General features: G+C 36.6%; 2 protein-coding genes across 2 annotated transcripts in view; one reads left to right on the top strand and one right to left on the bottom strand.

Annotated features, from left to right (window-relative positions):
- LOC306861483 (uncharacterized protein) overlaps nt 1-16,320 on the bottom strand; it is an 814,549-nt gene that overhangs the window by 33,126 nt on the left and 765,103 nt on the right. The window lies entirely within an intron of this gene.
- The window catches only part of LOC306861480 (cadherin EGF LAG seven-pass G-type receptor 1-like), a gene marked incomplete at its 5' end in the record, with an annotated part of 116,603 nt that overhangs the window by 65,078 nt on the left and 35,205 nt on the right, over nt 1-16,320 (top strand). The window contains one exon of the mRNA XM_079403744.1: nt 2,410-2,490. Within this exon, the coding sequence (XP_079259870.1) occupies nt 2,410-2,490 (81 nt within the window). The remainder of the gene's footprint in view (nt 1-2,409; nt 2,491-16,320) is intronic.

The raw sequence follows: 16,320 nt of genomic DNA, 5'->3' as shown, positions 1-16,320 counted from the left end.
CCGATATTTTACAAAGTCCCGATAAAGCTTATTCTTCTTTTTACAAGATTTCAATATACCCTTCGTTAACCAAGGTTTATTATTATTTCTTACTTTATCATTCAATATTTTTATTGGGCAATTTTTATTATATAACCATAAATACTTTTTAAAAAATAATTCATAAGCCTTATTTACATTATTCGTATTATAAACATTATCCCAGTGTTCTTTCATAAGATCATCCCTAAATCTATTTAGTGTTTCCTCAGTTCTTAACCTAGTAACTTTACTAAACTTTTCTTTATTTGTTTTTATTTCACAAAAATTTGTTACAAATATTGGTAAATGATCCGTTGTATCATTTATCAAAAGACCACTTTTGACCGTTTTTTCAAATATATTTACAAAAATGTTATCAATTAATGTGGCACAACTGGAGGTTATTCGGCTAGGCCTAGTAATGGTAGGATAAAGGCCTCTGCTGTACATTAAATCTAGAAAATCTAAACTACTAGTATGATTAGACACATTCAAGAGATTTATATTGAAGTCCCCACAAATTACAGACACTTTATTTTCATTCATCCCAACTAATAATTGCTCCAGCTTGTTATTAAATACTGTAATGCTAGAGTTGATTTCAGTTACACCCTCACCCTTACATTCTCACAGTTGATTTCAGACCTTTCAATTTTCCTGGATTCCAGCTTAGTGCTCATTACATACTGGATATATATCACAGACACTAATCTAAATTCCCAGACATCCCCATATAACTCTAACTATTATTCACTTAGTTTTAGCTGTTAAGACAAGTGCAAGATATTTTTGTATGCAGACAGTAATTTATGAAGATTCATTTTAATACTTAATAATGGACAAATAAATGTAGTTTGGCCTTGTGACAATGCTATTTTGTAAAACAATAATAAAATAATAAATATGTGTACTAAATAAAAACATAAAACATTATTCAGAAAATCTGAATTCAGTTCAACTTGGCTTCATTTCTAAATCCCTTTTAAGAATGAGATCAAAGCACAATGGTTCACAAAGCAGTTTAACAGGGTGGCAGTACATAGGCACACTGTGAGTAAATCTAAAAAAAAAAATCTGGTAAAGAATAAACTATCCTATTTAACATGCTGAATAACTTGTCCTAAACACTCTAGTTTGTCTAACGCAATTGCACTGGAAGTAAAGTGAGTGGATTTAGGGTTTAAAGGCAAGCAAGCAGCATGCAGGTCAAAGTAAAGTGAGCCAGCTCACATTTAATTTAGCCTACGGATGGGTGTAACGGAAGCGGGCAGGTTTACTGGGAGGTCATGAACTATAGATGCTGGAAAACGTTCATTTTGTGGAATTTACTGTTCCTTTTATATATTTTTTCCATATACATGCATAATATAATTAGTTATTTGAGTCAGATATTCAAGTGTATTGATGCACCATGAACACATTAAAAAAAATTAAAAATAAGTGTGTTTATTTAACAGATCAAGTTATACCTCAGTGAGAGATGACAGGTGTCAAACATCTATGAAAGAGTAAACTGGTTACCCTTTTTGGGGAGTTATTTAGTTATTTAATTTATCCATGTCACTCAAAAGGCAAACTGCTTGATTTTGGATGTATTCATTCTAAACCTTTCCTAGAAGAGCAAGTTTATTTGACACCAAGTTTGTTTGTTTGGGGGTGAAAGCACCTGATTATACTGAAAAAAGTAGATTTATGGTAGTGCGTAATTGGTATAAAAACAATATGTCTAAATGTTATCGATAACATAATTAGCATCTGTTGCATAGCTGCCACTAGAACTTAAGCGTAAGTGACATTTCTGCCTTGGTGACACAACTAAAAAAGTATTTTTAGCTATTATGTTGCAAATACTGACCAGTTCAATATTGACCTCTACTTACCTGTTCGCAAATTAAAATGCAAACCTTCGTAAGACTTGTACAAACATACACATCACAACATTTAGCATATGCTAATGGTATTTTTGAATCGAAATAAGAAAGTTAAATTTCAATCAGAGAAAAGTTACATTTTGATCAGATCAAAAGCTCAGTCAGAGATTTACATGAAGGCTTTTCAGTCCAATTGAGCCATCGATCTGTTTATTAATGGATTGTTTAGTTGCATGTAAGCATAGCTTTCGATGACTAAACACGGTCATGAAAGTATAAGGGGATGTAAGTGGAACTTAACTTGGGTCGGACTAAGCAATCAAACCTAGTCATTAGTCCGTGGTTGTGTTAGCAAGCCGGTTTTGTAGCACACAGACATCTCTGTTAAATGTTATAGTGCTTTGAGGCTGATTTTACTGGCATCTGCTGTGACTTTAAAAGGGCTTTCAACATCTGTGGGGTTGAAGGGCTTCATCAGACATTCTAATCGCCGCTTTCTCTCCCGTGGTCTACGCAGGACAGCCTGCACCTGCTGGACTCCAGTGGGGTGCTGCGCGTCCATCTCTATACCGCCTGGCTGGAGCTCACTCATAAGGAGGTACCGTATCCAGTGACCTAGCGTAGCTTTGCGGTGGCGGTTCTTGCTATCCTTCCGGTCTCAGGGTCCGCATTTACAAAGTGTCTCGGAGTCTCCCGGGCTGCTTTCGGATCAGTTCTGTGCTTGGTTATATAGAGACAAAGGGCAGCATTGGCAGGAGGCAATCAAATCCTAAATCTGCTCCTGTAGTTTGAGAAGCTTTGTGAATACAGACCCACATCTTCTTCTCTGACTCCAACAGCTTGTATCTGTGTCCAAAGAGATTCATTAGTAGGGATGGGAATGACAAGGAAATTTACGATCAGGCTCAGTTTCCGCTTTGAGAGTTTGTTGGTGCTTCCATTGAAGTGCCCCTATTATAGCTTATGAAAGGTTCATATGTTGGTTTTAGGAGTCCCCTACAACAGGTTGACATGCATGCAAGGTCAAAAAACACTTTAATTTTCTTATAATATGCATTTATTTTTACTTTATTTGCTCAATGACTCCCAAACGATTCGTTCAATGATTCATTTTTCCAAACTCCTCCTTTGCGTGATGCTAATCTGTGGTGATTGGTCCGATTGGTCGATTTCATTTAAAGCAGTGTTTGTGAGCTCAGTGCTGCTTTTTGTACAGCCGTTACCGGGGAAACAGCTATTTTTAAAGCTCCAAAAGCACCACCTAGTGGCAAAGAATGAATTTGCATTTTCATTCAGACCAACGCGAAAATCAAGTTTTCCCAGGTCTGCGCACACAACAAGTGGGAGGGCAATATGCTAATGTTTCATGTTGACGTCAACATGAAACGGCTTGGGATTTGTTTTAAAAATGACTCGCTTCAATGATTCAGAGTCGACTATTTATTTTGAGAGAAAATAACTTTATACACGGTGCACTTTCAGATGTAAAACTTTGCAGGATGTTTTCATTCACTTGTAGCTGTGTTACATCCATACAGCATATTTTCAAAAACCCTTAATAGGGGCACTTTAAGAATTCTCTGGCATAAACTGACATTTAAAGAAAGAGAAAAAGATGTAATAATGTAAAAAAAAAACGAAATGTGTTGTGATTGGTTAGCTGTCCCAATGCGTTGTGATTGGCGAACAGCTTAGACGGGGCTTCAGTATTGCCCCACCCCTTGCCAAAGCAGCAAGTTTGTCAATATTGCTATATCAATTCAGACCTCGAGAATATTGAACAAGAGGATCGTGCAGAACCTTTGCACGCACGGAAATTGCAAGACATATTAAAGTGGTAATGTTGTTGTTGTTGTTGTTTTTTGGCTAAATCACGTTTTAGATAGGATGTCAACAACAGCCTAAAAATAACTGCATTGACTATGTACAGATAAGTGCAACGGTAATATGTATTATGTTTATTGTTCTTTAATAATTCTAACATTATAACAGGAATTGCATTGAAACTGTTATACAGTTGAATTTATTTATATCATAGTCCCACAGACTTACACTATTTGTGGCTGCACATATATGCAAATTAATTATCTGGAGGCGCTGTTGGAGTGGGAGAGATCGAGGTTTCCTCGGTAACGCTGTACACAAAGCAGAGCTCCGCTCAAAAATGCTGCTTTATCAGACATTATATGCAACATGAAATGAAAATGACATCCAAAATTTTCTGAAAACAGTTGGTTTCCATCAGACATACAGTGATATAAAAACACCCGCACTGGGTTTCGATTTTGAAACGTGCAGTGCTCAACCAAGCTTTCTCCCCACCCGCCAACCATTCGAATTTCGTAGGCGGGATTTACATCACAAATACAGGAAAACAACTTTGTAGTCCAAATGAGCCGTTCACTGTAGTTCTTGAAAAGGGATTTTTTAAAAACTAAATATCTCCCTTTGGAGTGGAGACATACACACTACACACTGACTAAAATTCAAAAAGTGAAAAAGCATAATAGGACCCCATTAAAAAAGTAGTAATGACTAGGTTTGGGAATCGAAAATCGATTCCGATTCCAGAATCGGATACTTAAGGTCAGGAATCGGATACTTGTTGTCAAATTAACATTTTGATTCCGCTTATCGATTCCTATGCGCTTTTTTTTTCTTCATCTGTGACCAAGCGATCTGCCAGGACCTTGCTCGCTAATCTAAACGCTCCAAAGTTTCGCTTCATTTGCGATCAGAAGCCAAAAAAGCTAAGTATAATATCTGTGATAGCTAAACATGTTGCAAGAGAGGTGTCACCACCAACATGACATTAATTTAATAGATCGTTAAAGATTGCGAAGATGATTCAAACACGTGATTCTATTCCTAAATTACAATGATTCGTCTGTTTCATTCCTCAACCTTTGACGCGTGCGATCACAATGTCGTGATCACTTGGTTCGTCCGTGCAGCGGATTTGAACATTTAAGTCTGCATTCGCACTGCTGCTGACCTAAAGAGAGCAGCTGTCATGTATATGAATGAAACCGCTTCACAGTCTTTTCAACCACACAGTATCATTATTTCTGTTACAAATCACAGAAGCACTGTTATAAAATGTATAGTTCAGATATAGCCTAAACTCTATGTATGGTAGCCTCTCCTTTTGAAAGTAATTTGACTCTGCAAATGAAGATTTATCGATTACATTGTCACCAGTAGGTGGCGAAAAGAGTCGGTTAAAATGTATTTGTCTTTGAAACATACAAGAGATTCTCAAGGACGCTGATTCATCCAGTAATGAAACAAGTACATCCTGAGTGAGTCATTCATAAATTACATGTGATGTTTAGTTGCCTAATATTTTTTTTTCTGCAGAATCATGAGAGAACCACAACTTCCACTAAAAAAACAAAAAAACGGAATTATCCAGAATCATGCAGTTCTATTTTTCAGACAAACAGCTCTTAAAGAGTCCAGTTTTTATGTAGCCTGTTGGTTTTTGTCCATGGTATTCAGCTCCAATAATATGGTTTGCAAAAAAGAGACATGTTTGATATCATTATTTTATCACATTGGAATCGAAACTGGGAATCGAAAAGAATTGGAATCGATAAAATTCAAACGATACCAAACCCTAGTAATGACTACAAAATAATCGTCTAAAAGATTCATTCGTTTGTGAATCAAACCAAACTAATTTTGCTGTGCCACTACTAAACATCCTTTTTAAGTATTCATGGAGTTTTGTCTCCATTGGTAGAAAAATGCAGGTCTACCAAGATCTACTCCGTAGGAAATTTACTTTCTTCAGGCTGAATTGAGTTTAAAGAGGTATTAATTCATTTTGTTTTAACAGTTTGTTGCAGAACCAATTGGGCTCAGTCAGAGTAGGCATTAAAGTTGGCATTTCTTGATGTATTTGATAAATCCTTAATTGCATTGTATATGTATAGAATCAGAATTCAGAATATTGTAATAAGGTTAACCAACTCCCAGTTGTGTGTCAACACGAGGAAAATGTGTTTCCTGTATTCCCCTCTATCCTGTATTCTATGAACACATTTTTAATGTGCGAGAAATACTGGAAGTTGGATGAAGTGTTGAAATGGAGGCTTGCTCATATTGAGGGCAGCCACTCCAACCCAAACGAGACTGATGTAGTATGCAGATATCTTCTATTTCTGTTACCATATGTCAGCTCAGGTAACTACAAAAACAAGGTTAATTTCTCTAGGAATATTGTGAAACTTTTCCCATATGGAAATCCAGTGTGTCTCCACCACACGGAAAAGGTGTTGGGATCACTCAGATGCTTTATTGAGGGAAATGGGTCAGGAGAGAGGATGAGACACACACAGTGAGTAAGGACGTCACACCCTGTAGAGGAAGGAAGAATGACATCATGACACTCCGTGCAGCTATAAAGAGCTGCTTCGTTTTAAAATCTCTGCATGGAAAGGGTACCTATAGAAGACATGGCGCAGTTGACTGAGTTGTTGTAGTAGACTGAATTCTTGTGGTCTGTAGTTCTGAATTTGAGTTTGTGGATGTATTTGAGAATTTGTGCAAACCGAACCAATAGGTCTCAGCTTTTCTAAATCTTAGTTGTGCAATTTAACTAAATATGATGTTCAGGTAAATAGCTCCAGGTGACAAGCTCAAAAATTGTATCCGGATCAGTGCGTCAAATAGCAAAGATGGCAGAATTGTAAACACTTACTTCATGCGTCAACCAAGAAACTGCTATTTAGGTTAATGGTAATGCTTAGAGCTTTACCCAGGTATTATTGACTTCTTTGGTTGTCTCAAAATGTGCGTTGAATGTGACAAACTCCTTAATTTCCTAAAGGTTTCAAACTGATTTCTTATGAGCTATGGACCTGTATTGTATCTTCTAGGGGTGCAACAGATCGTAGATGATCCGTGATCCGTACGGACCAGTCCCCACGGTTCGGCAGGCATGTGATTCACGGATTTACTGTTAAGTTTAACCATCAAAGAGTGAAAGTTTATCATTTGCACGTGTTTTGTCTTGGGACACACGCACCATTTTCTGTGCTCAGCCGCTCACACTGAAGCGCGCACACGCAGAAAGAGAGAGAGAGTGAGAGAGAGAGGCGCGATTCAGATACCGCGTTTCAGACAATGCCTCAATGGATGGATACATACACACAAAGTTATGCTAAAATACCCGTTTTGGCAAGTATTCTGGTCGGTTATGTCTTAAATTAACGTATACAGCTGAGAAAGAAACCAGATGTGTGTCAGCAGAGCTGGGTAGTAACTGATTACATGTAATCTAGATTACGTAATCAGATTCCAAAAATGAAGTAGAGCAAGTTACATTTTAAAATACTCGTAATCAGACTACAGTTACTTTTTTATGGATTACATGATTACATATGAATCACACAATAGCAATAAATTATTCATAATTTCTCTTTTTCATCTTTTAAAATTTCCTTTCTAAAATAGCCTACCGATTATATACAAATTATATATATATATAGTCCAGTTTTGTGTACATTCACACAAATATCAGTCATTAGTCAGGTGGCGACAGCATTTGACCGCTGGATTTACAAAAATCATTTCAGGTTTAAGAAGGGTTTCAACATAGCATCAACTACTGATGAACACATTCATTTTTATTTGAATTATTACTCTGTAGTTTTTTTTAAACATGTATTATTAATTATAACTAATTAAAATGCACATATTCACGTTATTTCTTAGTTGCATTTAATGCAAGCATTCCATAAATGTTTGTCATCGAAACCTTATTCACCAAATATATTTGCTTTAATTATCCCTGAGATTATAAAATAAATATTTTAATGATTAAGTATCACATTTGCATGTTCACAGTTTCTTTGATGTTGATTTCTGATCACATGGCATGCAGGTAAATAAAAATATTTGATCTTTTTTAGTAAGTGTTTTATTTAAAACAAAGATTATAGAAATACAAAGACGGTTTCACTCATATACTTATGAATGGGAGAAACTGCAACATGCAATATGCAGGAGTCCCAGCTTCTAAATGAGAGAGCCACATTTCCCATAGAAACCTGACTAGATCTGATTATTAATCTGATTATATTACCTAAAATGTGTAATGTAATGGATTATAAGTAATCTACCCAGCTCTGTGTGTCAGTATTAGGTCCGTGCATTTAAAGAGACAGCAGCCTATAATACCTGCTTCTGTCTGCTAATCAAACAACACCACAGCTTTAACAAAGATTGATCTGTATTTAACTTATGCAGTAAGCATTATTGTGTTGTTTTACACTTAATTTTTACATTTCTGTACCTGAATACTTCTGTACTGTCTTTATTTATAATTGTACGTTATAGGCTGTTCATCTATCCTTGTAATTTAATTGCTCTTGTTTTATTACTGACTTGAGTAGTTAATCTAGTCGTTTCTGCTGGGGTATAGAAGTACTTAAAGTAAGCTTTTAGTAATTAATGAAATGATCTGATCCGTGACTCTGAACAGTGAGTTTTGTGATCCGTTGCACCACTAATATCTTCCCCACAGAACTATGGATTAGGGAAGAATTAGTATGTGACATTTCCATTTGTACATTTACAGTACTTACGATTCATCCAGTCACTCAGGATAAGTACAAATGATCTAAAGTTCATAATCGTTCACATAAAAAGCAGTTTTTTGTTGTTTAACCTTCAGTCGGTAGTGAGATAATTGTCCCAGTGTATGAGGAGATTAGAGGTGAGTTAGTGTCAAGATGATGAAATTCATGTCAAGGGATTTTATCAAGAATGACTGCCGATTTCTACAGTTTGTAGATCTTCCGCCTGCTATTCAGCTGTCATTCACTCCAGAAAGCTCTCGCCAGAGGAATGCACTCAAGCCGAATGTATGATCTGGCCTGTTTTACTTTAGAACAGACCGTTATGACCTACTCATTCATCATACTGTGGTGTACAGGAGGAGGTCAGATTCTGTGAAGTCTGGGCACTTTTGGAGAACAAATCAATGATTTTACCATAGCCGAAGTTTCGGGAGTTCTTTTTCTCCAGTATTTATATATTTATCAATATGTGACCCTGGCACGTTTTTGTTACGTTGATATAGGCACGTATTTCTGTGTTTTTATTACGTTGCTTCAGGTGCATATTGCGGTGGTTCATAATTCAAATACCCGGGGGTGTCGCTAAAATATAATGCTCTATTGTGTTGGAAATATCCCCTTCACCAAACCCAACTCTAAACCTAGAGTTAACCTGTGTTAACAAATCTCCTCATACACTGGGGAAGTCGTAGCCTAATGGTTAGAGAGTCGGACTTGTAATCCAAAGGTTGCGGGTTCGAGTCTCGGGCCGGCAGGGATTGTAGGTGGGGGGAGTGAATGTCCAGCGCTCTCTCCACCCTCAATACCACGACTGAGGTGCCCTTGAGCAAGGCACCGAACCCCCAACTGCTCCCCGGGCGCCGCAGCATAAATGGCTGCCCACTGCTCCGGGTGTGTGTTCACGGTGTGTGTGTGTGTTCACTGCTGTGTGTGTGCACGTTGGATGGGTTAAACGCAGAGCACGAATTGCGAGTATGGGTCACCATACTTGGCAGTATGTCACTTCACTTCACTTCAAATGCAAAAAAACGTATTTGTTGATGCAACCGTGCCAACCTTATATGCAGGTTTGAACTGTTTTGTGGAAACAGTGATTCATACCTGAACTTTTCACCTCGAACAAACCAACTGAAAATAAAAACCCACACATGTGATCTGGATATGTGACGCTAACGTTCAGAAGTATCAGATTTCAAAAGTCGCAGCATGTTAAATTGTTTTGAATTCATAACATGATATTTCTCAAGTTATTGTGTGAAACTGTGGACCTGCAAATCATCCTTAGTCTGAGTTTTACTGCCTCTAGTGTTTATTTCAACTGGAAACTGCAGCGATTCATGTGTATAGTTACTTCTTTTTTTTTGCAGAAATGTATTTAGAGGCATGTATAATCCAATCCAATGAATAATATAATCCAATAAGCATATGTTGAATTATTTGCTTGTACTTAATACTCTGCACATTAAGATGGGATATGAATTATAAATAATGATATTTATTATAGTGTAGTAGTTTGTCAGTAACACTTTAGTATAGGGACCAATTCTCACTGTTTACTAGTTGCTTATTAGCATGCCTATTATTAACATATTGGCTGTTTATTAGAACTTATAAAGCACATATTCTCCATGACCATATTGTACATCCCTAATCCTACCTAATACCTAAACTTAACAACTACCTTACTAATTATTTATAAGCAGCAAATTAGGATTTTCTTGAGGCAAATGTCATAATGGTTTGTTGATAGTGAGACCTTAAAAGTGTGACCAGTTTGTCGAATCTGTATTGGCCAAAATCTGTATGATCATCTTGTAATTCAGAGTACATCATAGTTTTGGGGTTTGGTCTATCCAGACTGTAAAGAGTTTTATTATTTGACATGAATGTCTTCAGTTACCTGTTTGGTGAGAAGTGGTCAGCACCTGAAATAAGAGAGGGCTTTGTACCTGCACACTTTTCCTTCTTAAAGGCGAGTTTTGTGGATTACGCACATAGCACGGGACAAAAGCACACATCCATCTCTTAATGTCTGGAGCACGGCCGAGCATTGATAAATGAGATGTGTTATTGAGACACATGAGTTTAAAAGTGGTCCCCATGTCCCGTAGGCCAGCCGACAACACCGTGCTATGTGTATGTCCTGAGGGCGCATGTGTGTGTGTGTGTGTGTGTGTGTGTGTGTGTACTAGGGCCAGTTCCCTTGAATTATTCACAGCTCTAGGTTTACACAGCCAGAGGGCAGGTGAAGTAATGCTGTTTGATAGTGAAGGAGATCAGTGTGACAAAGACACCCCCTCCCGTACAACATTTATACACCGATGGATTCTGCCATGACACCTGCACTAGACACAACTCCACAGAGGAGAGAAAGAAAGTTTGGGTGTGTGTACGCGTGTTGTGGAAATAAATAGCATATTTCCTTAATAATACAAATGAAAGCATCTCTTAAGCTAGACTTCCTGTATTGTAAAGATGACCCTCATGACCCTTTTGTGTGTGTGTGTGTGTGTGTGTGTGTGTGTGTGTGTGTGTGTGTGTGCATGTTTGTGGTTTATGAGGACACAAATTTGAATAGTGACATGGGTATGACATAGGAATTACAACATGAAGGTGATTTATGAGGACACTTTTGGTGTCCCCGTAATTCAAAAAGCTTATAAATCATACAGAATGAGAAATGCACAGTTTCCTGTGAGGGGTAGGTTTAGGCGTAGGGCAATAGAAAATACAGTACAGTATAAAAACCATTACACTTGTTGAGAGTCCCATAAAGCACAAAAACCAACGCGTGTGTGTGGCTATGTCTGTGTTTTTATGTATATATTTTATATATAGGAATGCTTTTCAGAAGAAAAGCAGAAATTAAAAATATTTAGTAAATACAGTAAAATGCAGTTAAAATAATAATCAAGCCATGTTTGCCACACAGTTTTTCACTTAAATGAACACGAGAAGATTTAAAAATATGAACTAGTGTAATACTTTAATTACTAATTTAATATTGATTATTTAAATAAGAGATGCTCTTAAAATCTTAAAGTTTAAAAACGTTTTTTTAAATGTGCTCAAAATTAGAAAAAGGCAAAAAAGTTTAACATACCCACATTCACAGCTCTGAGAAAGCTGTCATACCTATATTTCACAAGTAATGCAAAAGTGTAAGATGACTCTGTCATTAGTTTTTTTTCATGGTGTTTTGTGTGTAACCCAATCTGTTGATTGACATTCTGCACTAATCCCTCATAACACAGTTGTCTTCCCATTTAACTGACAGGCCAGTGGCAGCAGCGGCGGATTTATCTGAAAGCTGAGCGGTTTTACCTGAACTCCAGGGCTTCCACACAACCGTTACTGTCAAACCCGAGCTCAATTTGCCCCTCTGGGGAAAACACAAGCCATTTAGGGCCGTTTACAGTCGTGTTCTCCTGTATTGACTTGTGTTAGCATTCGAAACACTGAGAAACACTGTTGTGAAGGTAGACTCAGGGCACGTTCGCATATTGGTGATTGATTCTTACTCTTGTGCTTGTAGTACACTGGATGGGCTGAACAGTACATGTCCAGAACAGATCATTTGAGAATGTGAAACTTAAGAATCTTGCTCAGAGCAGGAATATTAAGACTGCAATTTTGATCTCTGTAAAGGAGCTATCAGATGTACAATGTGCCCAAACAGTGCCAAACATCTCTAGAGCAAGTTTCTCATAGAGTTGCGCCAAGCCCGTTTGGCTTTATTAATATTGCTGATGGATTAGGAAATTGAACAGAGAAATGTTCTTATTTTTTTCCTGCTTTTATAAGCAGTCAATATAGATTAGCCTTCAACCTTTGGTTCACTTAAGATGATACTTTTTTTTTTATTATTCCGTGTGCTGTCTGTCTGTCAATATAAATATCTACCAGTCAAAAGTTTTTGGACAGTAAGATTTTTTTATGTTTTTTAAATAATTATCTTCTGCTCACCTGCATTTTTCATTCAACATACAGCAAAACAGTAATATTGTGAAATATGTTTACTATTTAAAATAATTGCTTTTTATTTGAATATATTTTAAAGGCAATTTATTTCTGTGATCAAATCTACATTTTCAGCATCATTACTCCAGTCTTCAGTGTCACATGATCCTTCAGAAATCGTTTAAATAAGCTGATTTGCTGTTCAAGAAACATTTTTATTATTATTATTATTATTATCAACATTCAAAATAGTTTTTTTCATGATTTTTTGATGAATAGAAATATCCAAAGAGCAGCATTTATCTGAAATAAAAAGATTTTTTAACATTATACAATATACTATTCAAAAGCTTGGAGTTAGTATATTTAAAACATTATATATTTATCATTAAATTATAGAAATTAATACTTTTATTTAGCATGGATGCATTCAATTGATCCAAGGTGAAGATAAAGACATTTATAATGTTACAAAAGATTTCCATTTCAGATAAATGCTGTTCTTCTGAACTTTCTATTCATCAAAGAAACCTTAAAAAAAAAAAACTACTCCGCTTTTTTCAACTTAATAATAATAAATGTTTTTTGAGCAGCAAATCAGAATATTAGAATGATTTCTGAAGGATCGTGAGACTGGAGTAATAATGCAAAACATTAAACATAAATGTATATATATTTGTAAATTAGTTTCAGTATAGTATTGGTGGACTTGAGAGGATGCTTTGTTTTTTGTGTGTGTATTAGTGTATGTAAATCTAGAACATCTCGTTGATTTCGAAAGAACATGAAAATCCTGTTTTCCGTGATATGATTCTTTTTAAAGCAATTCTTTCTTCATACTCCCTCCCATTCTAACCCCCCCCCACCCCCCACCCCACCCCCACCCGGTCTATTCGGGTGAAATGAAGGTTTGAGGGAGCCTCTCTCTCTGACCTCATCCTCTGTCAGGAGCTGTTGGGATCAAGTGTGTTGCCATGGCTCCAGCAAACCCTCCGTCCCTAGAGACCCGTGTGTAGAGGTGACGGGAGTTTTCAACACTCCAGAGAGAAAACCTTAGTTGGAGTCCTCTTTTAAAGGAATGGTTCACTTAGAAATAAAAAAATCGGTTATCATTTACTCACCCTTGTGTTGCTGTGTTTCCATGCAGTTACAATGAAGTCCAAAACTTGCACCATAAATATGATACAACTCGCAGTTATCAGAAGGTTATCTGTGAAAAACCAGATGATTGAGTCAGTTTAACTTGAGAACGCAATGAGTAAATATGGACTTTTCAGATTTAAATTCTGGGTGAACTATTCCTTTAAAACTGTTTATTTAAAAAACGAAGAAACCTCATACTACCCTTTGACATACATAATAGAATCACTTCCTAAATGACTTCATCTTTATATACATATAAATCAAATGTTTTGGTCAGTTATAAGCTAGCTAATGAAAGTTTTAAAAGGTCAGGCTGATTTCACAGAAGAATTACCCAGAATCCAAAGGGGGTGGGGCAGAGGGCAGCACCCTGCTTTAACAAATGAGTGCACACAGAGGGGGGATTTATTACGACTGAATTGTGCCTGCAAAAACTATACGCATTGTTTTAGCATTCTTTTACCAAAAGGTATCATGCAGATCAGATTATAATGCAAACACACCCACAACAATAGTTTTCAATGGTCAGTTGTGCCATGTACTTAGAAAAAGATAGTATAGACAGAAATGTATAATATTTCAATTAATTATATTATTTTAATTTTAAAAGGTAATGAAGCTGAAGTAGTAAAATAAAAGTATTAAACTTAAAAAACAAAATAAGTTTAAGTTGAAATACTGAAAAGACTAAAAACTAAAAGTCATTTCCATAATGACAAACACAATCTACCAAGTGCAGCACAAATTAGCATAAGGTAGGGGTGGGCGATATGGAAAAAATATCATATCACAATTTTGTTTTAGAAATATCACGATTCTTTGTCATGTTGGTTTTACTATTTTGGTTTTACAAGCTGTCTGAGCATTACAGCCTAACTAGGAAGACAAAGCCTTTCAAGGTAACAAAAAAACAAAAAAGACATGGCAAATATTTAGGCCAAAGTGGGCGAAGATAAAAATCTTTGTCATTATTTGATCTTTTTTATTAAAAAAATAAGAACAAAGATGCACATTAGAAATATACAAATAAAACAAACAGTGCTTTATTTTCAGGTGCAATAGGTGTATTTAGTATTTAAAAATAAAACACTACATAAACTTATTCCTAAAGCAACTGTATTCAAGTTTTTTAGTCAAGAATAGTGAGTGATTTTTCTCTTTGCGCTTTGTTGTTTTGGTAACGTTAACTAATGTTTTTAGTGCGCGTGCTTCAGGTGTATGCGCTCAGAAAAATCGCACGTCAGACCAGCGCGCGAATTAAACATTTAACCAGCAAGGCTTGTGTGCAAATAATGTACTTTTGCGATCGCGAATAAGTGCAGTGTCCTGTCAGAGTAACTCTACTGCTGTATGTCGTGTTGTACAGTATATAGAGACGGAGGCGCCAGAACTGTATTTGACATCATGTGTGCTGTAGCACGATACTACGATATTTCTTCAAAAGCAGATCGTGGAGACATTTTTATCGTCCACGATCAAAAATCGTCATATCGCACACCTCTTGCATAAGGATATGTGAAAAATAGTTTGACATTCTTATTTTTGGGCATTAAATAATGGCTCAAACACCAGTAAAAAATACCTGAAAGGGAAACTCCTATAAATGCATATTCAGTAAGGTCAGGTGCAAAAATAACTGTGTCCACACCTTTTTAGCACTAATTCCTGCTCGTCTTTAGTAAATCCTGCCAGTACTTTTTTAACCCCAAAAGACTTTGAGACAAAAGACAAAAGCTCTGGCGCAAACTGTTAGTAATTCTGGCCGCTAATATGAATGAGTTTTACACCTGATTAAGTTGGACTAAAGTTCAGAAATAGGAAGTTTATTATGATGTAATAATATTTGTGATTCAATGACTGTTACAATACAGTGTCCTCCACCAAACAGAATTGTAGAGATCTTCAAACATTGTTATCCATATCAGTTTGGCACCAATTTTGACCTGTGAGAAACCCTCATTTCTCCCAAATCCGGGTTGATGTACCTCCCTCTCTGCCATGAAACCAAATCCCACATCTGCTGTTCTGGATAAAATCACCTGCATTAGTCTGCTTCACTGCCATATCACATAGGGGAGAGGTTTGGGTGAACAGCAATAAAAAAAATCACACTTAAAATACCCTTGATCCAGATTCATTCATAGCAAAACAAACAAATGCAGTGTTTTAATGTGCAGAGCAGCCTGAGGTGGAAACCTTACACAAGTAGACACCTGCCTTTGTCAGAAGCCGGGGGATCCGTGGTATGCAACCAGACGCTGAGATCAAGTATGATTGAGTTAGTAAAACTCTGGTAGCTAATATTTTTGTTAAACAGCTGATGAGAAAACCTCCAGTCTTCATAAAAACAGTATGGCGGTACCTGCCCAAACAGCGCTCCCATCAGTGCCTGAGGTGCATGTTTGGAGCCCCGCTTGTTTTCTGTTCTGCCAGTAATGTGTGGCATGTAGCCAGAACCCCCAGAGATCTGGAACTACCCCCAACAAACCCTCCGCTGGTGAGGTTACCGCCTTACCAGAGCGGTTTTCACAGAGAAAGAACAGAGGAAAAGTGGATTTAACAAGTTCAAAGCGGGATTAGTGATATTTAGGCTAATAGGTTTTAGTCATCAAACATAGTATGTCATTCATTCAAATTTTTGTACATTTCAAAAAGTATATTTGAAAATCATTTGTTTGCAGGTCTGGGAAACAGCAAAACTTTCTGGGTTATGGTGTCTTGTCTCAACACAGAAGTCT

The sequence above is a fragment of the Barbus barbus genome, assembly GCF_936440315.1.
Source record: "Barbus barbus genome assembly, chromosome: 42".
Classification (NCBI taxonomy): Eukaryota; Metazoa; Chordata; class Actinopteri; order Cypriniformes; family Cyprinidae; genus Barbus; species Barbus barbus.
The sequence above is the reverse complement of the archived record's forward strand: the minus strand, read 5'-3'. Positions and strand labels throughout refer to the sequence as shown.